This window comes from Protopterus annectens, chromosome 3.part0 (assembly GCF_019279795.1).
Source record: "Protopterus annectens isolate FY-2018-M chromosome 3.part0, PAN1.0, whole genome shotgun sequence".
NCBI lineage: Eukaryota > Metazoa > Chordata > Ceratodontiformes > Protopteridae > Protopterus > Protopterus annectens.
In genome coordinates, this window is record NC_056731.1 from 478,092,155 (window position 1) to 478,118,866 (window position 26,712).

Here is a 26,712-nt window from a genome sequence, read left to right on the forward strand (position 1 = left end):
CTATTGATTACCCTTAAAAATTATTGGAATAGTAGGTAATGATTAAATCACCTTTGCTAGCTACAAATGTACATTGGGAACATCTTCCACAACGAAAAGTTCCCTTTTTCTTATTCAGTTCTTTCTTATCCTCCTGTCTAGTCTTCTCAAAAATATTTTTGAGATTAAGACCCCTTCTAAAACTATAACAGAAGTGCCTATTAAATACTTCTATCTTGTTGGGCATACTCTTGAACATGTCCCATGTCTTATCAATAGTCCTTATCAGATTAGTATCAGAGTTGTATGTTATAACTAGAAAGGGAGTGACATCCTTCTTTACATAGGTCCCCCCATTTTGACCCTCACCAATGTTGTTTAAAACAATGTTCTCCATATTACAACATGAATTCAATAGGGGTACAAATTTTGTCCCCATCCCTTAATCACCTCCTCCTTAAGAGAATTTATTAGAGAGTCCAGGTATCCTCTCTCCAAAAGTAATTTATGCACGTAATCCATTTCATTGATGAAATCAGTATAATCAGATGTCATCCTAGCCACCCTAACCATTTGTCCTTTTATAATGTTCTTCTGCAATGGAGGGTGGTTACTATTGTAGTGTAAATAGGAATTAGAAAAACAGGCCTTTCTATAAATCCGCGACACATATTTTTCATTTAAATTATCTTTTGAAATAGCTACATCTAAATAGTGTGTCTCCTGCATATTAAATTCATATGTAAAACTAAGAAACTGAGTAGAATTGTTGAAATATTCCATAACCATGGGAACATCATCCTGCGAACCTTTCCATACTATAAGTATGTCGTCCAAAATATTTCACAATATGATCCATAAATGGAGAGTTGAAAACAAAGTGCAACTCCCAATATAACATAACTATATTGGCAAAAATGGGGCACAAGCTGCCCCCATCGCCACACCATCCAACTGATGAAAAATGTCTCCCTGGAAATAGATAAAATAATTTTTAAGCACCAACTCCGTGTTCTCTAATACTAGTCTAAATTCACAATCGTTAAGAAATTTGAATTCCGTTAACATACATTCAAACCACTCCAAACCTATATTGTGTGGAATCACAGAAAATAAATCTTTTACATCGACAGTAAGAAATGAATAATGGGATTGATATTGCAATTGATTAATTTTGTTTAATAAATCCCACAAATCAATTAAAATGTGTGGATATAATTTATAAAAAGGCTTAAATTTTGTATCCACATATATTGCTAATGGCTGAGTTTTAGAGCCATCCGATGTCACAATAGGTCTTAAAGGTGGATTTATATTGTCTCTGTGTATCTTCGGGATACCAAACATAGTAGGGAGAAAGGGCTTCTCAACCTTAACAAACCTATATAATTTATCATCAATTAAACCTTGCAATAAATTGTCTTCTATAATCAAATCTATCTTTGTGTGTGCTATGTTCAGCTCGTTCCTTGAAATAATAGTGTATCGCCCCTGTGTGTTTAACATGTCCATCATTTTAGCAATGTAGGACCAATTATTCATTAGTACGACCCCACTCCCTTTTGTCGAGCTTCATAATTTCAATGTCTGAATATTGATGTTTAATTTCATCCAATGTCACCCTTTCCTCTGAATTTAAGTTACAGTGAAGGTGCCTTTGCTTGTTTTGATAATAAATACCCTTTATTTCCTTTATTAAAACTTTTTCAAAGTTACTAATATCATTATGTAAGGGGGAGTTGTACCTTCCCAGCTCATCATAATGTCTGTTGGACACTTTATTTTGGGGCTCATTAATGGAGGCCAATGCCTCCAAATTTAACTTTCTAGTAAATAATTTTACATCCAAGGTAATTTCAGCTAAATCCATTTTTCTAGCTGGAACAAACGTGAAGCCCTTTTTAAATAAAGAAAAATGTCTGTCTTCTATTTTAATATCAGTGTAATTATAAATAAAAAACTCACCATCTTGTTGGTTAATAACATTGCTCTGGGTATTGCGGTCAGGATTGCATACCCCACACTGTTCTATTTCATCCTCTGTATTCACAATACTAATGTTATCAGGTAATAATGTATCATCCCCATTCAGTATAGTCGATTCCCCTGATGTCTCTGAGTGTATTTGTTCGTAACTTGTGCATATGTTGGATGGGTGGGTAAATTCCATATCTGTTCGGACCTCCTGGGCCCCTCCTGTTCTAAAGGGATATCATGTTCATTGAACCCCCCGTTGTAGTTGTGTTCATATCGATAATCATCCCCTTCCACCTGTAAATTTTGTTCGTTGTTCCACTGGACGAGGCTTTACAGTATAATGATCTAATTGTGTATGAACTCTCCTCTTGAAGTGACTGTTTGAGTAGTCCGTTTTACTCCCTAAAGGATAGGCCTGCTGGTGTTCATAAGCCCTATTGTCCCTATCTAGTTTACCCATCTTTCTTTTATGGTTTTTAACCATAATGTTGTCAAAGTCATTGAGTACTGTAAAATAATTACATTTATATTCTTGTAGAGTAAACAATAAATCATCACATATTTCTTTGTTAATTTTATCTATCTTGTCCTTCATCTCCTCAATCAAATTATTGTTGTTGTTAATCATAGCTCTCATCAGAGCTAAACCACAGTTGTTTAAAATGTCCACAATTTCATTGTAAAAAACAGAACCCATGACAATATCATTAGAAAACTTGTTAAGTCTAAGGCCCTTAGGCACATGCTTCCTCTTAATACATTCAATAAGAAATCAGTTGTCAAGGTTTAAATTTTTAAACGTCAACATATATTTTTTCAAAAGCTTACATTTTTCAGAGTAAGAAGTGTCCTGTTTCTTTGGACCATAGTCCTGAAGCTCCACAGCACCGAAGCTTCTGTTAAGCCAGTCATTGAAATTAATATCAGCATATTTGTCTATAAACATGGTGGGTTCATTATTTTGTCGAGTGTTAAGTCGCTCGCATGAATAATTTCTTAAATTTCCACCATGGTTATTGATAGAACCCTGCGGCAACCTCGTCTCAGTTGATTTTCCTCAACTACAACAACTGGTATTAGCGTGCCTGCCGACAGACGGCTGTGCACAAGGAATGGGAGTATCTGTTTCTGGTGAATCCATTTCCAGCTGAGAAAAAGGTTATATGAGCCTGGTTAGCTCACCAATCAATGATTTGTCGTTCCTATAAGATTGTGAGGCCCCTCGACTATCCTGTAACTCCATCACAACGGAAAACCAGTAACACCACACAAGAAATGGATAACGGAGAAAAAGAAAAAACTAATAACACAAAATTCCTCCGCTTGAAACAGGATCCCAATGAAGGCAGTCCCACAAAAAACGGTTCGTAGTAGTAGTGAACACCAAAAACTGGTCAATCCACTACCGGATAATGGTAAATAATTTATTGAGTCATAAAGAAATCAGGTTGATTAAGCGCTTTCATTTCCACTCCGGAAACTTCATCAGAATAAAAAATACTAGTATGCGGACATATTTATACTTAATTAACTTCAGTTCATTTCAATTACATCCTTAATTCAGTAATCACTGTGGTTTATATTAAAGATACAGTGCAAGATATCAAAGCAAAGTATTAAAAACAATGTATGTATCATGAGATGTAAAATATGCATATGATGCACATAAAAGTATATAAAATTAATGCCACTGTAAGAAAAAGACGCACCTATATATACAAATCTCTCTCTATAAATTCATAAAAAATTCGTAAAAACTTATAGAAACTTTTTTCTTGCTCCACACCGATGTCAGAAAAAGTTAATAATTGTATTTCTTGTGGGAAGCAAATACCTCATAAGGACTTCCATTCTTATTGTATTCCCTGCCTAGGCCTTGATCACGACGTAGCTAATTGCAGATTCTGTGCTAGATTTAACCAACGCACTATTAAGTGTCGGTACGATTTTGCATTTCATTACTTTGGCCGAAGGTTTAATTACACGATGTCGTCGGATAGCCATCTGACTACCGCAATTCACAAGAAACGCAAGGAAAAGGAAAAGGGCAGGCATCCGAGGTCCAAAACTGACGATGAGGCTTCTTCTAAGCTAGTCGCCAGTTCGCCGGTTCTCAGTGAGGCGCTTTCACAGCCCCTGATGCCCACTACCTCAGAGCCGCTTCTGACTCCCACGTGGAGCAGACTAGGCCTCTGGAAACTCAAGGTATTGGACACTTGGAAAATATTCCCTCAGATGGGTCTGGAGCCGCTGAGCAGGCATCGGCTTCTGAGGGTGTTTTCAGGCCTACACAGTTATATATAAAACCGACTACAGCTTCAAAGGCAAAGACTAAAGCACCATTAAAGACAAAGAAACAAGTGGAGCAAACCTATGGACAGGCCTCCATGCCTAAAAAACAGATGCTCAAAATGGCCGAAGACCTAATTACTTTGATCAGGGGTTCTCATCCCCCTCCTGAAAAGAGGCTTAGGCAAGAGACAGAATGTGAATCTTCAGATCAGGTTTCCATTTCCTCTGACTCCTCTTCTGACCAAGAATACTCTCTCCCTCCCTATGAGGATTCCGATGCTGAAGAATCTATCCCTTCAGCCACCCCTTCTGAGGATTATTCTTTTGGGGAAACCCTGCATACCATGAGAGAGCACTTCCACTGGGAGAGCCAAGACTACTCAGAATCTAAGAAAAGGCTTAGAGATTTTCTTTTACTGCCTCAGCACAGGCCTCTTGCTATCCCTCCTGTTTTAGACATTGTAGATGATGTATTTTCAGAGTCCGGCCTGTCCACTGACTCTTTACCCCTGCACCTGTTAAGCCAGACAGATAGTACAGGGTTCCAGATTCACATAAATTTCTTTATAAAAACCCTGCTGCTGACCCAGAAACTATTTCTCAGGGTCCCAAAGGGGTCAAGGCTTCCACTGCAAAAAAACTCTGATAGGGATTCAAGGGCACTGGACAGATGGGGGAAAAAGGTTTACACTTCTGCTACCTTGGCTGTGAGGGCTTTAAATTGTCAATTCCATATGCTTAAATATCAGCAATACTTATTGTCACTGCTTAAACAGAAAATGTTAACAAATTCTGAATGTGCAGAAAACAAGGAAATGCAGGATTTATTGCATGCAACTGAACAAGTGGGAAAGCATACTTTGCAATGTGGTTTTGATTCTCTGGAGGCCTCTTGCAGGGCCGCTGTTACGGGTTCTATCATTAGGAGACATGCTTGGTTAAAGGAACAAAATCTGCCTGATCATGTTAAAGCAAAATTATTAGATGCTCCTTTACAGCATGATACTTTGTTTGGTGTTAAAGCAGAAGAGGTGTTGAAGAAAATGTAGGACAAACTGAAATCTATGCAGACAGTTAAGGATTTCTTACAGGTGCAGCCACCCAGATTTAGTAGGAACTGGCCTACAAAGAATTGGTCCTTTCCAGTGTCACAGGCCACAAAGAGGCAGATACAGACGCCCCAGAGGCAGATCCCAGCCCCAAGGCTCATACAGGCCTAAACAATGGGGTGCTTCTACCTCCAAAAGCGGAGAAGACAAATCACAGCCATACAGGAAACAGTCCCAATGACTTCCCTCTGCCAGAACCAAGCACTTATCCTTTGGCAGCCCCCTTAGGGGGAAAACTAGCACTTTTTTTTTTCAAAATTGGCACATGATCACCCAGGACAAATGGGTCTTGAACATAGTGTCTCAGGGCTACAGGTTCCACTTTCACACCCTGCCACGGGCAAAAGGTATGCCAGACCTGCCACACAATCAATGGGCAGAGGCACAACAGCAAGTTTCATCCCACATGGACATGAGGGCCATTTAACGAGTACCACAGCAAGAGCAGGGACAAGGATTTTACTTGAGACTTTTCTTGGTACCCAGAAAGGACAAAGCCTGGAGACCAATACTGGACCTGTCTATTCTAAACACATTTCTGGATGTTCCAAAATTCAAAATGTTGACTCTACAGCAGATGTTCATCATGTTATACTGCTGCAGTCATTACAGTCGGCCAGAGTAGTCTTGGTCCGGCGTCGGTTGCTGTCGCTTCTTCCATGACGTCAGTGCGCCAGGGATATATAAGATGCATCCAATGCCATGTTCTTCAGTCTTCCTTGCCGCGCGGTGCCTGAAGCAGAAGCTGTTCGCAAGTGCCAGTCGGCCGACTCCTGAGATTTTCGAAGTCGAATTTCAGATCCGAAGTTTTCAATAAAGCTAAGTACCCTGTTGGGGAAACTTTTTTCTTGCCTCAGACCGATGTCAGAAAAAGTTAATAATTGTATTTCTTGTGGGAAGCAAATACCTCATAAGGACTTCCACTCTTACTGTATTCCATGCCTAGGCCCTGATCACGACGTCACTAGTTGTCGGTTTTGTACTAGATTTAACAAACGCACTATAAAAAGACGTTTTGATTTTGCTTTGCACTACTTTGGCCAAAGGTTCAATTATACTATGCCGTCTGATCAGCCGATGATCGCAATACCGGAAAAACGCAAGGACAAGGATAAAGACAGGCATCCGAGGTCCAAAACTGATGACGAAACCTCTTGTAGGCCAGTCACTGGTTCTCAGTGAGGTGCTTTCGCAGCCCCTGACACCTGCTACCTCAGAGCCACAGGCCGCCTTCGACTCCCACCTGGAGACAACTAGGCCTCTGGAAACCCAAGGTATTGGACCTACGGAAACTAATCCCTCAGATGGGTCCGGAGCCGCTGAGCAGGCATTGGCTTCTGAGGGTGTTTTCAGACCTTCACAACTAACCATTAAAACAACAGCCAAGACAAAAGTACCATTAAAGACAAAGAAACAAGTATATCATTCTCCTGGACAGTCCTCCATGTCTAACAAACAGATGCTTAAAATGGCCGAAGACCTCATTACTCTAATCAGGGGTTCCCATCCCCCTCCTGAGAAAAGGCCTAGGCAGGATACAGACTATGATTCCTCTGATCAGGTTTCCATTTCCTCTGATTCCTCTTCAGACCAGGGATACTCTCTACCCCCCTATGATGACTCTGATGCTGAAGAATCTATCCCTTCAGCCTCTCCTCCTGAGGATTATTCTTTTAGGGAAACTTTACATACCATGAGGGAGCATTTCCATTGGGAAAGTCAGGATTACTCAGAATCCAAGAAAAGGCTCAGGGATTTCCTTTTATTGCCTCAGCACAGGCCCCTGGCTATTCCGCCTGTGCTAGATATTGTGGATGATGTGTTCTCTGAATCCAGCTTATCTCCCGATTCCTTGCCCCCTGCACCAGCCAAGCCAGATAGGTATTACAGAGTCCCTGACTCTCACAAGTTTGTTTATAAAAACCCTTCTGCTAATCCAGAAACTATTTCCCAGGGTCCAAAAGGGGTTAAGGCTTCCATTGCAAAAAATCCAGTACCCTCTGACAGAGATTCCAGAGCTTTGGATAGATGGGGGAAGAAAGTATACACTTCAGCAACTTTAGCAGTAAGAGCTTTAAATTGCCAGTTTCACATGCTTAAGTACCAACAATATGTAATGGCTCAGTTAAAACAGAAAATGCTTGCAAGCCCAGAAGCTCCTGATTGTAAAGAAATGCAGGATTTATTGCATGCAGTTGAACAGGTGGGAAAACATACTCTGCAATGTGGTTTTGATTCTTTAGAGGCCTCTTGTAGAGCCGCAGTTACAGCTTCTGTGATTCGAAGGCATGCTTGGTTAAAAGAACAGAGTTTGCCTGATCATGTTAAGGCAAAATTATTGGATGCTCCTTTACAGCATGATACCTTGTTTGGTGTTAAGGCAGAAGAGGTGTTAAAGAAAATGGAGGATAAAGCTAAATCTATGCAAACAGTCAAGGATTTCTTACAGGTACAGCCACCTCGATTTAGCAGAAATTGGCCAACAAAGAATTGGTCTTTTCCAGTGTCAGACAGGCCACAGAGAGGCAGATACAGACACCCAAGAGGCAGATCTTAACCCCAAGGCTCAAACAGACAACAACAGTGGGGCACCTCAACTCCAAAAGGAGGTGAGGACAAGTCTCAACCTTACAAGAAACAGTCACAATGACTTTCCCCTTCGTACGCCAAGCACTTCCCTTTTGGAAGCCCCCTTGGGGGGAAAACTAGCACTTTTTTCTCAAAACTGGCAAACAATCACCCAAGACAAATGGGTTCTGAATATTGTGTCTCAAGGTTACAGGTTCCACTTTCATACTTTACCAAGGCTAAAAGGAATGCCAGACCTGCCACAAAATCAATGGGCAGAGGCACAAAAACAAATTTCAGCCCTCATGGACATGAGAGCTATTCAAAAAGTACCACAACAGGAACAAGGACAAGGATTTTACTCAAGACTCTTCCTGGTCCCTAGAAAAGACAAGGCCTGGAGGCCCATACTAGACCTTTCAGTTCTAAATACTTACCTGGATATTCCGAAATTCAAAATGTTGACATTACAGCAGCTTCTACCCATGCTGGGCAAGAAGGCTTGGCTTGTTACTCTGGACCACAAAGAGGCATACCTGCATGTCCCTATCAGACAAAATTGCAGAAGATACCTCAGATTCAAAGCTGGTACAATGCACTACCAATTCTCTGCACTGCCCTTTGGCTTATCTACTGTGCCCAGGGTCTTCACAAAGTGCCTGGCACCAGTAATTGCATTTTGCAGACAAAAAGGAATTCAAATATATTCATACCTGGACAACTGCCTCATTCAAGCAGAGACCAAGGACATTCTTCTACAGCATCTGGCGTTTGTAAAAAGGTTGCTAATTTCTCTAGGGTACACAGTAAACAAAAAGAAGTCAAAACTAGTGCCCTCACAACAGATTATATTCCTGGGTGCCAGCTTAAATACAATGGCCCAGATGGCTTACCTCACGCCAGACAAACAAGTTCAACTAACTCAATATTTTCAATTACTGGCAAAAAAGTCCCATCTCCCCGCAAGAAAAATTCTGCAGGCCCTGGGATTCATGGCATCCTGCATACTACTAATACCATATGCCAGACTGCATATGAGGAAATTACAATGGTACCTAAAAAGTGTTTGGACTCAACACTCTCACAGTTTATTTATTTATTTATTTGCAGTTGGTTTACCAGGATAGTCCATTGGGCCAAAGTGAACCCGTTTTCAATGGAGTCCTGGGGAGAAAAGCTCCATAAACAATCAAGGTTACAATATGATGTAGATTATAAGCTTACATATGTTATAAAATAGAGCAGACCAAAGACTATTAACATTACTATATGTCATAGATTGAAAATATACAACTGGATTAGACAAGGACAAATATAACAAACAGTCTAGGTTAGTGATAAATGAACAAGTAATACAGAATTTTAAAGGAATAATTACAAGATATATACAGGAACGTTAATACATGTTAGTAAACTTGCAGTGAGAGGTGTAGGCAAGAATTATATACATTTAGCAATTAATTAACAAGAATATATGAAAAGGAAGAATGCTATTGAAAAGAAGAGAAGATGAAAATTTGCAGGGTAAGTTATGTAGGGTGGCAGCAGGAGCATTCCCATTGGGATACTAGATGTGAGTGAAGAGTTTTTTTGAAGATAGAGTAGCTAGGGGTAGTACGAATGGATGGTGGTAGGGAGTTCCAGAGTCGTGCTAGACTAAAGGATAGGAGGTGTTTAGAAGCAGTAATACCAATGATTCTCTGCCTACAACAGGAGTTTCGATGGTGGGCACAGGCATGTCACCTAAACAAGGGTCACCCTTTTACCCTACCCACAGCCAGGCAGACTCTAACAACAGATGCTTCGGATTACGCCTGGGGAGCACACATGGCAGGAAAATGCATCCAGGGCAAGTGGACCACAGACCAGATGCATCTACACATCAATCAAAAAGAGATGCTGGCTGTTCAAAATGCCCTAACAGCTTTCAAGGACCTTCTGCATCCAGGACAATTATTATTAAAGAGAGACAACACCACAGTAATGTGTTACATAAACAAGCAAGGGGGCACTCATTCTTATCCCCTATGCAGGCAAGCCATGACCTTGTGGAACACAGCTGTAACGTATCAAGTTCACCTGCAAGCACAATTCCTGCCAGGAAAGAAAAATACTCTGGCAGATGATCTAAGCAGAAATGTCATGGACCCTCATGAATGGAAATTGAATCCACAAATCTTCAGCATGGTAACACAAAAATGGGGATGCCCAGACATAGATCTTTTTGCCTCCCCACTGAATTGCCAACTACAAAAATTTTGCACAAGGACTTATCACAAACAAGCATGGAAAGTGGATGCTCTTTTGTTCAGCTGGAAAAACCTAAAAGTTTATGCCTTCCTGCCACTGCCTCTCCTTTCAAAGGTACTCCTAAAAGCCAGACAAGAGAAACCACAGATGATCCTGATTGCTCCAGATTGGCCACGCCAGCACTGGTACCCTATCTTAAGGAACTTAGCTCAAGACCCACCATGGATTTTGCCTCAAATTCCACATCATCTGACTCAGCAAAACAATCAGATCCTGCACGGTCAGCTCAAAATCCTAAACCTGGCTGCATGGCAGATTCATTAGTCAAACAGGCAACATCTCTCTCTAAAGCTGTTATGGATGTCATTTTGGAGGCCAGGAGGCCTAGCACCAGGAAAGCTTACTCAGAAAAATGGAAGAGATTCTGCGCCTGGAACCAGGCTCAAAGCCTTGACCCTCTTGTTCCAAACATTCCTCAGATTTTACAATACTTAACTGAGATGCTGGACAGAGGCCTATACTTCTCATCAGTTAAGATCCACGCCTCTGGCATTTCAGCACATTACAACACGGATCCTTCTTTATTCTCTCATCCCTTGCTAAAGCAGTACCTCAGAGGGGCTAAAAACATAAGACTGCCCCACAGAGCACCAACACCAACTTGGGACCTCAATTTCGTTTTGGAAAAACTGACCCTGTCAACTTTTGAGCCAGCCAATACAGCCGATCTAAAATTTTTATCATGGAAAACAGCTCTGCTCCTGGCAGTAACTTCAGCACGAAGAGTCTCAGAGCTACAGGCATTAATGGCAGTGGAGCCTTTTATAATTTTTCATCAGGACAGGGTTTCTTTAAGGACAAACCCTACCTTTATGCCAAAGGTGGTATCTAATGTGGCTCTTAACCAAACCATCCATTTGCCAACTTTTTATCCAAACCCCCAGAATAAAGGGGAGAAACTTCTGCATTCTTTGGACATACACAGACAGCTACGCTTCTACTTGGACAAAACAAAAGCTTTCAGGAAAACGGAGCAACTGTTTGTAGCATATGCTGCAGGATCACAGGGCAAGACTATCTCAAAGCAGACTATATCCAAATGGATAGGACACTGTATTCGTTACTGCAACACACAGCATGGAAAATCAGTCCCAAATAACATTAGGCCACATTCCACCAGGGCAACAGCCACTTCAACAGCCTTTCTCAGAGGAGTACCTACCAAGGAAGTTTTGGAGGCTGCCTGCAACTTGAAGTTCAGTGCACACCTTTACCAAACATTACCACCTGCCTCTTTACTCTAAATCCAGAGCAGGATTTGCCACTGCAGTTCTGCAGGGCCTCATAGTCAATCCTAACTCTTTATAGACCAGCCACCCAACCTTAGCTTTGGGATTCTACCCAAGTGTAATGACTTCAGCAGTGTAACACGATGAACATAGTACAGTTTTGTACCTACCATAAATGTAGATGTTCGAGTGTTCGCACTGCTGCAGTCCAGGTTACCCTCCCTCCATCCCCTCTGAACTAGCTCGACTTAGCTATACCTTTTTATCTTATACAACCTTTGTGGTGTATTTGCTTGTAACTGAAGGTATTGTTTGTATTTTATATGTATACTTTTTATAGATTCATAGGTTCATACTAGGCTATCTGCCCTAGGGCATTTATAAACCTAGCCAGAGTATGTTTGGCTTTCGCCACCCATTTTAAATTAATTTTGCTATGCCCTTTTTTGAGGTTAGTATACTGTGCCTCTGTCTAACAGTGACACAGAAGTGATACCCGAGGTAAACCTATGATCTCCCATCCAGTCATCAAGATTCCTCTTGAAGAGAGTCAATGAGGGACTTTGCCTAACCTGGACTGGGATTTTATTCCAGAGTGAAGGGAGCCTCTGGGTTATGAATCTGTCCCTCCGGCGTGTCCTATTTATTTCAGTGCTGAGGTTCAAGTCTCTCGAGCATGTAGCTCGATGGGATTTGGATTTTTTGAGGTGCAGCATGTCCCTTAATTCCGGGTTGGACATGGCTTTATACGTCAGGCACAGGTCGTCTCTGAGCAAGCGGTATGCCACTGAGTAGAGCTGGAGTTTCTTTAATCGGGCAGCATATGGCATCTGTTTGAGCCCTTTGATCCTCTTGTTGAGGTACTTTTGGGGTCTTTCCAGTTGCTGCAGGTGTTTGGTAAGGTACATCCCAAAAGGGGCATTGTACTCGATTATGGGCCTGATGAGGGATGAGTAAAGAGGCACGATGACCTCCCCTAATCTAGATGTGAATCCCTTCATGATTAGGTGGGCTATATAAAATGTTTTTCTAACCACTTTGGCCACGTGGTTGTCAAATGAGAGATTGCTATCAACTTGGGTCCCCAGGTCCCTAATTACTTCTTCTGTACTTAATGGATTACCACCTATGTGGTAATTTGTGGGCACTTTGTTTTTGCCAAAGGGGGGATGACTATACACTTTTTGGCATTTAGCTTGAGGCCATGGCTCTGGTACCAGTTGTCTGTTTCTATGAGGCCCTTTTGGAGGATGCTTGTGTCGGCTGGAGAGTCGATTATGGCGCCCAGTTTGCAGTCATCTGCGAACTTGGTCACCCACAGTCCTTCCGTGTTGGCCTGAACCTCCGAGAAATATATACCGAACAAGAGGGGTCCCAGGACTGAGCCTTGTGGGACGCCACTTGCAACTGGTTTGGAGTCTGACATGGCTCCAGCAATTCTAACCATGTGGGTTCTGTCCTTGAGCCAGTTTACAACCCATCTAGTGACGTAGGGGTTTATATTTAAGCTGGTGAGCTTCTCTATAATGCCCGAGTGGGGTATTGTATCGAAGGCTTTTGCGAGGTCCAGGTAGGCTGTGTGGACCACCTTCCCTTCGTCAATGGCCTTGGTGACTGTTTCAAAGAAGTCGACCAGGTTTAAGAGGCAGCATCTGCCCTTAACAAAGCCGAACTGGGTAGGATCCAGTGTCTGTAGGTCCCCTATATCTTTATTTATGAGGTCCATGATGATCCTTTCCATAGCTTTGCAGACCAAGCTAGTCAGGCTTATGGGGCTATAGTTTCCAGGGTCCGTTGAGGCACCACCTTTGTGGAGAGGGACCACTGTTGCTGTATGCCACTCTTTGGGTACATATCCTGTAGTAAGGCTGAGATTGAACAGTAGTTTTATGTTTGGGTTTAGCTCTTCTTGGAGTTCATGTAGGACGCAGCCCGGGACACTGTCTGGTTCCATTGATGCTGGGTTTTTTGCTTTGGAGAGGGCGGCTCTTACCTGAGCTTCTGAGATGTCAGGGGGGCAGCACTCTGCTGGGATAGATATTTGCCCTTTTGGTGGGGGGGGGGCGGGGTTTGCGCTGAACCTGTCAGCTAGGATGTTGGCAATGTCTGTGGGTTCGGTGTATTTTTTGTCATTTTGGACTAATTCTGAGCATATCTGGGAATTCCCACCCAGGTTCATAACATAACTAAAGAAAGGCTTGTGATTATCCTTAGTGTCCTGTGCAATTTTTCTCTCAAAGCTGGCCTTAGACGATTTTATGAGTGCCCTTAGTTTTTTGCTAATACTGATCAGAGATGCCTTCCATTTTTGGGATTTTGCTCTATCATGTAGTAGCTTCCTCCTTCTATTGTATAGTTTGTTTTTGGCTGGGGTCCACCAGACAGGACGTCTGCCTTTGGAGGATTGAGTCTTGGTTTTATTTGCCTACCTACTTGGGGGCACCTGACATCTGGGGCAAGAAAAACTGAAGAAAATGGCATCAGATGCATCTTATATACACCTGGTGCACTGACGTCAGGGAAGAAGAGACAGCAACCGACGCCAGACCAAGACTTTGGAACTCTGTCCGACTGACGGCAGGATAACCCAAGTGTAATGACTGCAGCAGTGTGAACACTCGAACATCTACATTTATGGTAGGTACAAAACTGTACTTTACTGCCCATGCTGGGCAAGAAGGCTTGGCTTGTAACTTTGGACCTAAAAGAGGCATACCTGCATGTCCCAGTCAGACAATCTTGCAGAAGATACCTCAGATTCATAGCTGGCTCAATGCACTACCAGTTCTCTGCACTTCCCTTTGGCTTATCTACTGCGCCCAGGGTATTCACAAAATGCCTGGCACCAGTAATTGCATTTTGCAGACAAAGAGGAATTCAAATGTATCCTTACTTGGACGACTGCCTTATTCAAGCAGAGAACAAGGACATTCTACTAAAGCATCTGGCGTTTGTAAAAAGATTACTAATTTGCCTAGGGTACACAGTAAATGAAAAGAAATCAAAACTAGTACCCTCTCAAGAGATAATATTCCTGGGTGCAAGCTTAAATACAACTGCCCAGATGGCTTATCTCACGTCAGACAAACAAAGGCAACTGACTTCTTACTTCAAAATGTTGGCAACAAAAACCCAGTTATCTGCAAGAAAAATTCTGCAGGCTTTGGGCTTCATGGCATCCTGCATTCTGCTAATTCCATATGCCAGACTGCATATGAGGAAACTACAATGTTATCTAAAAAGTGTTTGGACTCAACATTGCCACAGCCTGGAAACATTAATTACCCTCATTCCCTGCCTGCAACAGGAGTTTCGATGGTGGGCACAGGCCTGTCACCACAACAAAGGACAGCCATTCACTTTACCCACAGCCAGGCAGACACTAACAATGGATGCATCAGATTATGCCTGGGGGGCCCACATGGCAGAAAAATGCATTCAGGGCACATGGACCGCAAGCCAAATGCATCTTCATATCAATCAAAAAGCGATGCTAGCTGTTCAGAATGCCCTGTCAGCTTTCAAGGATCTACTTCATCCAGGACAACTACTGATAAAGATGGACAATACTACAGTCATGTGGTACATAAACAAGCAGGGAGGCACACATTCATACCCCCTCTGCAGACAAGCCATGACTTTGTAAGACACAGCTTTGACTTATCAAGTTCACCTGCAAGCACAATTCCTGACAGGAAAAATAAATACTCTGGCAGACGAACTAAGCAGAAACCTCATGGATCCCCACGAGTGGAAACTGGATCCACAAGTCTTCAGCATGATAACAAAGGAAATGGGGATGCCCAGACATAGTTCTATTTGCCTCCCCTCACAACTGCCAACTACAGAGATTCTGCACAAGGAATTATCACAAGCAATCATGGAAAGTGGATGCCTTATCCTTCAGCTGGAAAAACCTAACAGTATATGCCTTTCCTCCACTGCCTCTCCTCCCCAAGGTACTCCTAAAGGTCAGACAAGAGAAGCCAAAAATGATACTAATTGCCCCTGACTGGCCACGCCAGCACTGGTACCCAATCCTAAAGAACTTGTCTCAAGGTCCAGCCTAGACATTGCCTCAAGTTTCTCACTTACTGACCCAACAAAACAATCAGATCCTGCACAGCCAACTCAGGACCTTAAATCTGGCAGCATGGCGAATAATGTAGCCATTCAGAACACTCCTCTCTCCAAAGCTGTGATGGATGTTATCTTGGAGGCCACGAGGCCCAGTACCAGAAAATCTTATGCAGAAAAATGGAAGAAATTCTGTGCTTGGAACCAGTCACAAGGAATTGACACATTTGTACCAAATATTCCTCAGATTTTACAATACTTAACTGAGATGCTGGACAAAGGCCTATCCTTTTCATCAATTAAGATTCATGCCTCTGCCATTTCAGCCCATTACAATACGGAACCATCTATCTTTTCTCATCCTTTAATAAGGCAGTACCTCAGAGGGCCCAGAAACATAAGACCTCCAAGGAGAGCACCAATACCTGCATGGGACCTCAATTATGTCTTGGAAAAACTCACACTGCCTCCTTTTGAGCCAGCCTCAACAGCTGATATAAATTTTTTATCCTGGAAAACAGCTCTGCTCCTAGCAATAACCTCTGCAAGACGAGTCTCGGAGTTACAGGCACTCATGGCTGTGGAACCTTTTATCATTTTCCATCCAGACAGGGTTTCTCTGAGGACGAACCCGACATTTATGCCTAAGGTGGTGTCCAGTGTGGCCCTTAACCAAACCATTCACTTGCCTACCTTTTATCCAAACCCACAGAACAAGGGTGAGAGACTTCTGCATTCTTTGGATATACACAGACAGCTACGCTTCTACTTGGACAGAACTAAAGCTTTCAGAAAGACTGAGCAACTTTTAGTGGCATATGCTGCAGGATCACAAGGAAAGGCTATCTCAAAACAGACTATTTCAAAATGGATAGGTCATTGCATTTATTTCTGCTACTCACAGCATGGCAAAGCAGTGCCTAAGGGCATTAGGCCACATTCAGCCAGAGCAGCAGCCACTTCAGCAGCCTTCCTCAGAGGAGTACCAACCAAAGACATCTTAGAGGCTGCAACTTGGAGTTCAGTGCACACTTTTACAAAGCACTACCACTTACCTCTCTACTCTAAATCCAGAGCAGGCTTTGCCACTGCAAGTTCTGCAGGGCCTCATAGCCTCTCCTAATCCTATTTAACCCAGCCACCCATCCTCAGCTTTGGGATTAAACCCAAGAGTAATGACTGCAACAGTGAAACACGATGAACATAGTACAGTTGTGTACCTACCATAAATGTAGATGTTCGAGTGTATTCACTGTTGCAGTCCAGGTTACCCTCCCACCATCCCCCTTTCTTTTGCTGGGTCTTATCTGTACTTCTCTATTCTATACAACCTTTGTGGTGTATTTGCTTGTAGGTGAAGGAAATGTTTATTTTAGTGCATGCATGTTTATTGGCGTAATTTATTTAGCCTACCCTTTTGGGGGGCACCTGACATCTGGGGCAAGAAATACTGAAGAAAATGGCGTTGGCTGCATCTTTTATACCCCTGGTGCTCTGATGTCAGGGAAGAGGTGACAGCAACCGACGCCAGACCAAGACTTTGGAATTCAGGCCGACTGTGGGTAGCTTGCCAGCAGGATAACCCAAGAGTAATGACTGCAACAATGAATACACTCAAACATCTACATTTATGGTAGGTACACAACTGTACTTTTCCTGTCTGATTACCTTAATATATTAGTGTAGTAGATGCCATAGCAGCAAAATTGATCTGACGTATTGTAATGGTCAGTGGCATTATGGGTAAGGAAGGAGCTCGAGATTCAGATCCTAGAATCTGTAGAAAGTGGCAGAATTTGATCCGATGGTCGGATCTGAACCCATTTGTTGAGGAACAGTGAAAATGGACAACATTGATGGAATGTTATGCTGAGTACATACCCTGAAATATAGACAGTGCAGCAGGGTGTTTTAGTTGGAGCGGAGTATGTTTTTAAAACTTAAGTACCTAAGCAAGACAAAAGGTAATCTCATACGGACAGATTTTATTGAACAGTGTTAGACCAGTCCAAATGAGCTCCACATGACATAAAAATGCATACATTTTTATGCCCAAATTATCATTATGAAAATTGTTGGGTTTTGATGGAGAATCCTTAGAGCAAGGAGCTCTGAATGAAGGTGCACCCCTTCCACAGTGGTTTGCCCCAGATTCTGAACCCTGAGCAGATTGTCATCTTAGAATGAACACAAGTGTCCTGTTTCTGTTTACTTTGAAAGTCCCAAAGGTTGAAGATTGCTCTGGTGCTGCTTGTTCACTGCAACATCTAATATGTGTATATTTTTGAAGCTCTCCCCCCCACCTCCCTCTCCACAGCAGCTAGGTAATCTCTGTGCCCCTGGATTGCCTCGTGTTTGCAAAGTCTTCCATCAAAGTGGTTGTTTGGCAAAGCTCCTTGAGTAGTTATTTCCACATTAAGTTTTCTGCTTTAATCACTGCAGTATCATCAAGTATTTTTTGCATTAAAAAGGTGATCCAACTTGTCTTCCAGATCAGACAGAGCCACAGAGCCAGCACAGTTATGGCAGCTATCTCAGAGACACAGCACATCACCATGCATTCTCACAACTCCTCTTACTGATGTTGCTAAAGTAGATGACAATTATATAAATAAGTCAGTTCAGTCTGGAATGTTATAATTGCTTTTCCAGCTGAAATCTAAGCCCGTTACCAGGGAAGATGAGGTTGAAGGGCATTAAAAAAAGATTTTTTTGCCTCAGTGCTGCAGGGAAATTGTCTCCCTCCATGACCACAATTAATCACTTTGCACCCACATATTGTCATCACAATCTGTTAATGACTTCAGTAGTGTCAGCTGCTTCCTGCCTCAAGATTCTAGGTCACATGGCAGTAACTATTTAACTGGTCCCAATTGCCATATATTACTTTGGGTTTGTCACTGGATAGTATGGCTTTATGGGCTCAGAATGTGGACCTGTTTTCCCATTTAATACACATTTTATGAGAGTGGTATTATCATAAGCTGTGGGGGCTTTCTTGGGGCAACCTGTCTCAGAGCAGTCCCTGTATCCCCCAATCCCCTGTGTGATAGTCACAATGGATGCTTCTGCACTGGTGTGGGGGGCATTGCTTGAGGCAGATGGTCTAAGGGTCTTGGTCACAAGAAGAGACCTTTCTGCATATCGGTGTACAAGAAAGGAGGGCTGTCCTTATGCTGCAGGCTCTGAAGCACCTCCTTCCTCATGGTGCAATTGCCATTCATTTCAGCAACACAACAGTGGTTTGGTACATTGACATTCAGGTATGGGAACCCACTTCTGTCCTCCTTGCTTGTAGGACTTGAGGTTGTGGAAGCAGACCATGTCGACTCATTTTCCGGCTGTCATACACATTCTGGGTCAAGCCGATTCTGTAAAGGAAAAGGCTCAGTAGATACATCCTGATGCCTCTTGAGTGGTCCATCATTCAAGTGGCATTGGTTGTCATCTTCTGCTGCTTGTTGCAAACCCTTTGTATCACCAACAGTGCTAAATAGAGCAACTACTACAGTGTTTGGTCTTATTTACACTTTTCCTCTGTTCTCCCATAATGAAGCTTCTGCAGAAAGGCAAACAGAGCTGGAAGGCAAGAGTCATTCTTATAGCCCTGTACTGACCCTGGCAAAGAACATTTCCCCTATTCTGGCATTCACTTTTAGAGAAACCTCTATTCAAATACCGTAATGGTGTCTTATACTATTTCTCCTGCAGGCCTCAGCCAGACCACCAGTCTCTCAGACTAACAACACGGTTTCTCCAGTTTTATCCTAGGGAGGTTCAAGTCCTCAAAGCTGCTTAAATGCCTTCCTCTTTAAATGTTTACAAAAGTAGATAGACACAATTTTCACTGTGGACCAGTGTCTTTAAATGTTCTGTATCCCAGTTCTGCAGTTTTCATCAAATGATGACTCCACTATCTACTCCCAGTGAGTCAATTTGTTCTGTTAAGATTGGAGTTTTGTGCCTTGGAGAGCCCTACAGCCCTTCTGTTTCTGACTGGGAAGCCTGTTTGACCCATTTGCTCCCCCCAGTAGTCAGAATTGGGTGGTAGGAGTAGGCCAGCTTGCTGGTCCCTTGGAGTTGCCTACATCCAGGCTGCCTCCTGAGTCACATTGGCTGTCTAGTAGGGGAAGAGATGTATTTGCTTGAGCACACACTTCATGTTCCCTGACAGTGCAGGAAAGTTCCCACCTGATGCACTCGAGCCAGCATGGCCACTACAGTTTGATGATCCAGCCACTGCCATGCCATTGCCTTGGCCGTGTCCCTCCTCTTGAAGACCGTGTTGGCCACTCAAGCTGATCCCCCCTTTTTAGCCACTTGGATCCTTCTGATGCTAATTAAATATGGGTCATCTGGGCTGCAGGTCTTAATTCCTTGGACAAGTTTTTTTTTTTTTTTTTTTTTTAATTAGATGTTTCTGATCACTGTTCTGGGTATTCCACCAAGGTAGATCTAGCAAACATTTGTAACTTTTCCCATAGTCTTCTGTGTTTCTTGCTGCATTCTCTAAAAGTTTGTAAGGCATTCTTAAGGGATGCATTCCTTTTAAGACCACCCCTCAGAGAACTTATTCTCACTTGAGATGTGACTTTCACATATCAAAGTTGATCTTTAGGTACTTTTATTGGAAGACCCTAATTATGTAGCAGCCTCATTAGCTATAACAGTTTCTCAACTTCATCCCTTTCTTCTAAACCTCTGTATAATCCTCCAAAGAAAGCCATACAAGACACCACAGAAAATGTTCATTTTCTGTGGTGTCCTGCATGGCTTTCTTTGGAGGATTTTCCTTTGGCATGGTCAGGACTTTATCCATTTGAGACATTTTTCTCATTGTAAACATTGGTGTATTACATTTTGTAGAATTTGTTTTTATACATAATCTTTATATTCATCCCTGCAGTAGGCATGAAAGTTAACCTTATCTGGTTAATATACCAGTATGTTTTCCACTGTAGTCTAATGGTGGGGTCCTTTTTGCATTTTATAGATGTAAAATATGGGTCATAAAATGTCCAAGGTTAACTTGTCCGAACTGGCTGTCAGACTGCATTGCATTCTGTTATGGTAAATATAACAAATCCCAAATGCACCAGAGTCATATTCTGCTAGGGCTATAGCTTCCTTTTCATCTTTTACAAGAACTGTTCTACTGTTTATGCAGCTGCAAAATGTGCTTCTCTGAATGTGATGCCGAGATCCAGATTGATGTGTAGTGCTACCTTTTTTGTTGTATTCTGCCATGATACCACCCAAAAGGTGAAGCTAAGGACTTTTTTCCCTTCTGATGAAGTGAAAATGGTCTGGATCGCACAAGATATGAAAGTTATGTAGTTAGCTTAACAGTAGATCCACATCCATTCACTTCAACATTGTTGCACAGCATCTCTCTTCCCAGAGAAATTGTTCTGGTGCAAGGGCATCTGGTGGATTACCCCAGAACTCTGTACATTTAGTGAAAAAAGCAAACAGAAGTCCAATGTCTGATATATCATTTAATAATGTACCAACACAGTTAAAAATGCAGTGCTTTCGAGTACAACTCTTCAAATGCATAAAATACACTGCTTGTTCTCTTTTTTTAATATACAAAACAACCAAGACATCAATCAAGAAGTTAATTAACTCAATAATAATGTTAAAAGCCCAGATTGTCTATAAAAAATTATAACACACAAATATAAAACTCGTAGAAATATATAAATGAAACATTTCTATACGATATACTGGACGTTGGACTTCTGGTTGCTTTTTTCACTGTGTGTTTGTTGTACTTTGAAGTCCTTTAGCAGCTTGGAGAGATTTTTCGTGTAGCTCTGTACATTTACTTGATCTGGGGAGAAGTGTTGTGTGATTATGGGAGTTAGGAGAATTGTTTTTTTTGAGCTTGGGAGAGTTAAATGTGCTGAATGAGTGCTGCCTGTAGCACACCAGTCCTGCTGTTGAAGTGAACAGATGAGGATTATGAAGATCTAATGTTATGGATAGTATTTAATTTGCATCTCTGTGTCATCACCTAACTCTGAGTACTTTTAATACTAATTTAAACTTAATACTGTTTGGGAGGGGCTGATATCCCCTGTATGAACTTCGTAGGGGTAAAGAAGGCTTTCCTGCTTTGCATATTATATTCCAATACTATAGTTTACAGATATTGTTGAACTAGGGTATGCTTATTGCAGGTATTTGGTACACGCAGACTGCACCCCTTTCAGAAAGTTCAGTAATCACGAGCCAGCTTTGTTAACTGAATTACAGGTTTATAGATTAGTACTAGGCTAACTGCTCTTGTGGGTAATTTTAAGCCTAGCCAGTTACCCCTTGTAAGAATCAAACCCTGTACCTTGTGTCTATAAGGTAAACACCTTAACCATTTTGCCAGTCTCATCTCTTTTGGAACAGCTTATTCCCTGTAGTTCACTGGGGAATTATTTAGAAGGTGTAAAGACAAAGCTACTTATTTGTCAATTAACTAGAAAAAAATGGTCAAATTTTGTCCACTTTCAGGATGAACAAAATTGATCTAATCCCGATATTGCAGCAGAAAAATGTAATAGAAACTGCATCATATTAGACCATCCATTGAATAATATTTCTTGAATAACTAAGTCTGTTTTTGTCAGTAATATTTTGTGGTGATGTGGTAGTGTCGAGCCTACAGTTTAACTCTGTTTTTTTTTTTTTTTTTTTTTACCTCTCACCCTACAGTGGGATCATCATGTAGTAAATAACTTATTGTTGCTGTTTTCTCAAGCTTGCTTGCTGTTTTGTTTGAGCTTCTGCATCAAATATGTTTGTAGTTTTAATGGTATGTCTCCCTCACTTTCCACAGATGTTGAGAAACTTGGCACTTTTAGTCAGCGATTTCCCCTTCCTTCGGTACATCGGATTCTGGTCTGGAAAGTACTTCTTGGTATGCATTGCTTTTCTTTACTAGTAAATATTAGTGAGTGGTATTTGTGCTCATTACAAAGCTACTAATGAAAGTTTTTGCACATTACTGTTATGTTTTATTGACAACAGATAGCTTGCCTATGAAAAGTTCTTCAAACAGACATACACATCAGCTGTTATTTGAAAAAAGTGCAGCCCCTTTCAGGAGTAGGTTGCATTATCGCATTATTGTACTCATCTGAATGCCAATGATTTTAAGAAAAAACAGTGTTTAATCCCCTTGTCATCAATTGGTAACATTGTTTGAAACTAAATGTGAGAGGGAGATTTATAATTTTTATCAAAATAGCATTATGCTAACCAGTAATCTCCCCAGAGAGGAAAGATCATAAAACGCTGTGCATTATAAAACTTGAAGGGGGGCATTGTTTTGATAGACTCTTTTGACTATGCCAGTAAAATGTTTGACCTTTTATATGATACTGAGACCTAAATCCATGTTACTAAAAATGAGATACTCTTAGCTTATCGAAATATTGATTTACTGCTTGAAGACCTTTTGTTACTAGGTTTCCTTTCTAAGGCTGAGTTTGATTATCTCTTGGTTAAGACTCCAGCTCTTCCAACTATATTTGGTATTGTAAAAGCCCATAAAAGTGTACAAGAATTGCTTATGAGGCCAGTTGTTACAGCACAACACTGTAAGACCTATTCGCTGGCTTCCTATGTTGACAGAAAATTAAAATCTGTGATAATTTTTTATGAGATTCATGGGACTTTTTGGAATCCATTACTAATGATTTGTTCAGCTTGAATTTAAGTTTTGTGTCCATTGATGTGGTTGATTTGTTTACATCAATCCCACATCAAGTTGCTCTGGATTATTTTCTTAATGCTATTTTGAAGTGTGACTATTTTTCAAGATATTTCCATTTTAATAGACTTTATGAAAATTATTTTAACTAACAACTATATTTATTTTGAAGGTGAGCATGTCAAACAAACGAAAGGAGTCACTAAGGGTGATGTTTGTGCTCCTGTTTGTACGAATTTGGTTATGCTTACATGGGAACAGCAATTTATTTTCAAGTCACTTTTTGTTAACTGAGGAACCTTTATGTTAGGTACTTTGATGACATCTGTATTTTTTGGAAGGATTCTGAAGAGAAATTATTGCAATTTGTTTCTTTCATTAACACCTCTACTTCATTCCTTCCTAAAGTTTGCACATCACTTAGCTAGGGATTGTATTAATTGCTTATATGTGACCAAAGGAGTGGATTGGTTTATTTCCAACATTTACGTGAATGTACTTTTTCTAATACATACTTAGATTTCAACAGTTCTCACCTGTTATCAGAGAAAAAAAGTCTGGTCAAAGGTCAGTTTGTTTGCCAAGCCAGAATGATTTCTTCTGACAGTTTGTTGAAGAGTGTGCAAAATAAACTAACATGTTTCTTACCAGAGTTTACCCTTACAACTTTGTTTATAACATCTGGCAAGAAGTAAACAAAGGAATATACACCAAATACTGTACACTCTTTGGAAGAGGACTCAATGGATCAAATAATATTCAGGCTGTCAACTTTGATAGTTTTAGTAGAGCTTTGGTGTTAAAGTACCAGCCTGACACTGGGTGTATTCAGGATATTATAAGGTCTAATTGGGGTATTTTTAAATTTGATGACAAACTGAATCACATCTTGGGGAGGGAACCTAGACTTTTTTAAGAAAGGTTGTAATCTCAAGAACAGTTTTGAAAAGCATGGACTTTCTTAGTAAATTAACAACTTTTAGTACATTTTCATCTACCACTAAGTGTGGCAACTGCAATCAGTGCAACTATATTTTTAGTGGTTACTATATGTTTGAGGGGTTGTCTTATTAAACTTCCACGATGTTGTGATTGTTCATCCCATGTTATATGTCTCTCTATATGTGAAACTTGTCATTCTTTTTATATAGATAACACCCAGCAAACATTATCTAAACAAATTTACCAACACTACTACAGTATCTGAAGGTGGTGTGATAAACATGCTTTATTTAAGCACACAGTAAACTCATACAGTAACCTGTGTTCATTTTGAAAAATTCTTGTTTACTGATTTAGAAAAGGTTCCACAAAACCCAAGGAGTGGTCCTTGGGGGAGACCACCATTGAATTTAGGGAACTTTACTGGCAGTTAAACTTTAATGCCATGGACCCTCCTGCGTTAAATGACTGTGTTTCTTTCAATAGTGCTCTTAAATTGAGGGCTGCTAAGTTGTAGTATTTTTTGTTTTACTTTTCCATGTATTTATTTAAGTATAATTTGATGTTTACATTTACAGTTTACTCATCATCTTCGTTCGGCTTTTCCCGTTAGGGTTCACCACAGCGGATCATCTGTTTCCATTTCTTCCTGTCCTCTGCATCTTGCTCTGTCACACCAACCACCTGCATGTCCCCTCTCACCACATCCATAAACTTTATCTTAGGCCTTCCTCTTTTCCTGTTACCCAGTAGCTTCATCCTTAGGATCTTTTTCCCAGTATACTCAGCATCCCTTCTCAGCACATGTCCAAACCAACGTAATCTTGCCTCTCTGGCTTTGTCTCCAAACCTTCCAATGTGGGCTGACCCTCTAATATACTTATTCCTGTCCACCCTCGTCACACCCAATGCAAATCTTAACATCTTTAACTCTGCCACATCCAGCTCTAACTCCTGCCTTTTTGTCAATGCCACAGTCTCCAACCCATATAACATAGCTGATTTCACTACCCTCTTGTAGACCTTCCCTTTCACTCTTACTGGTACTCGTCTGTCACAAATCACTCCTGACACTCTTCTCCACCCACTCCATCCTGCCTGTACTCTTCTTCACCTCTCTTCCATACTCACCATTACTCTGAACTATTGATCCCAAGTATTTAAACTCTTCCACCTTCTCCACCTCTACTCCTTGCATCCTCACCATTCCTCTATCCACCCTCTCATTCACTTAGTCCTGCTGACCTTCATTTCCTCTTCTCTCTATGAAGGCCAATAAAGGGGGAGGTTTGGTCATTATGCAGACAGAAAAGTACATTAAAACCATTGAAAGTATGTTATTTAATGAGAATGAATATTGTGAAGTAACATTTGGCACAACTGAGAGAAGTTTTAAATATGTACAGTATTGTTTATATGATTTTCTCATGAATGGAGATTTGTGTGTTGAGTTATACAACTTTCTTGTGGTTGAACATCCTGGGTATACTATTCGGTATACCCAAGATTCATAAAAATATGACCAACCCTCCATTTAAGCCGAGTGCATCAGCCTCAGGTAGTGTAACTGAAGGCATATCTTTATATTTGGATTCTGTCTTTAACCCTTTGGTTCAAAGGTTACCTTCCTTTATAAAAGACTCTTGGTCCTTTTTAGATCAAATTAGAGATTTTTCCATGACCAAAATACCAGCAAATTTGGATAGTAATGAGTTTATTATGGTAACAGTGGATGTTACCTCTTTATACACAGCTATTCCTCAAATAGAAGGGGTGGAGTTTGTAGGTAATTTTTTACACAAAGATACTAACTGGAGTGAATCGAAAATCAAATTGTATCTAGCCCTGTTAGAAATATTATTAGAAAATAATTATTTTATTTTTAATAAAAAGTACTACAAACAATTAAAAGGAGCAGCAATGGGGGCCACTGTGACCCCAGCCTTTGCTGGTTTTGTTATGTGCTGGTGGGAAAAAGACATCTTACCCACCCTTTATTTTTTTCCAAAGTAATTTTTTATTGTAGATTTATTGACCATCTTTTCTTCATTATAAAAGGTGAAGATGTCTCGATAAGTACTGTTTTGGAAGAAATAAATGCTAGTTGTAGCTTTTTGAGTTTTACAATTAGGGAGGTTGGAAATAGTTTGTTATCTTGATGTAGAACTTACTTGGAACAAACTAGAACATAAGTTTTCAGGTAAAGTACATAGGAAGAAAACATATGTTAATAATTTCCTACATTTTCAAAGTAACCATCCTAACTTTATGAAAGCTAATATACCAAAGGGACAATACATAAGATTATCAAGAATGGTTAGCAATGAAGTTGACTTTCTAGAAGAGAGAGAATTTATAACACAGCTGTTTATCAATAGAGGTTATCTTATTAGTTTATTGAATAACTTGGTCACTAATATTAGGAGACGAAGGGAAAATGAATTCCCACCTATCCTAATTAAAGGTTTGGTTAGTAATAAGTCACAGGTTACCGAGAAGGTCTGTGAGACCTTACCTA

At 40.9% G+C, this 26,712-nt stretch overlaps 1 protein-coding gene across 2 annotated transcripts in view; it reads left to right on the forward strand.

The window, feature by feature from the left end:
• Nucleotides 1–26,712, forward strand: part of TBC1D7 (TBC1 domain family member 7) — a 1,434,943-nt gene that overhangs the window by 194,204 nt on the left and 1,214,027 nt on the right. For both annotated transcript variants that reach the window (XM_044064902.1, XM_044064903.1), the window contains exon 2: nucleotides 22,376–22,457. In XM_044064902.1, coding sequence (XP_043920837.1) covers nucleotides 22,376–22,457 — 82 coding nt within the window. The remainder of the gene's footprint in view (nucleotides 1–22,375; nucleotides 22,458–26,712) is intronic.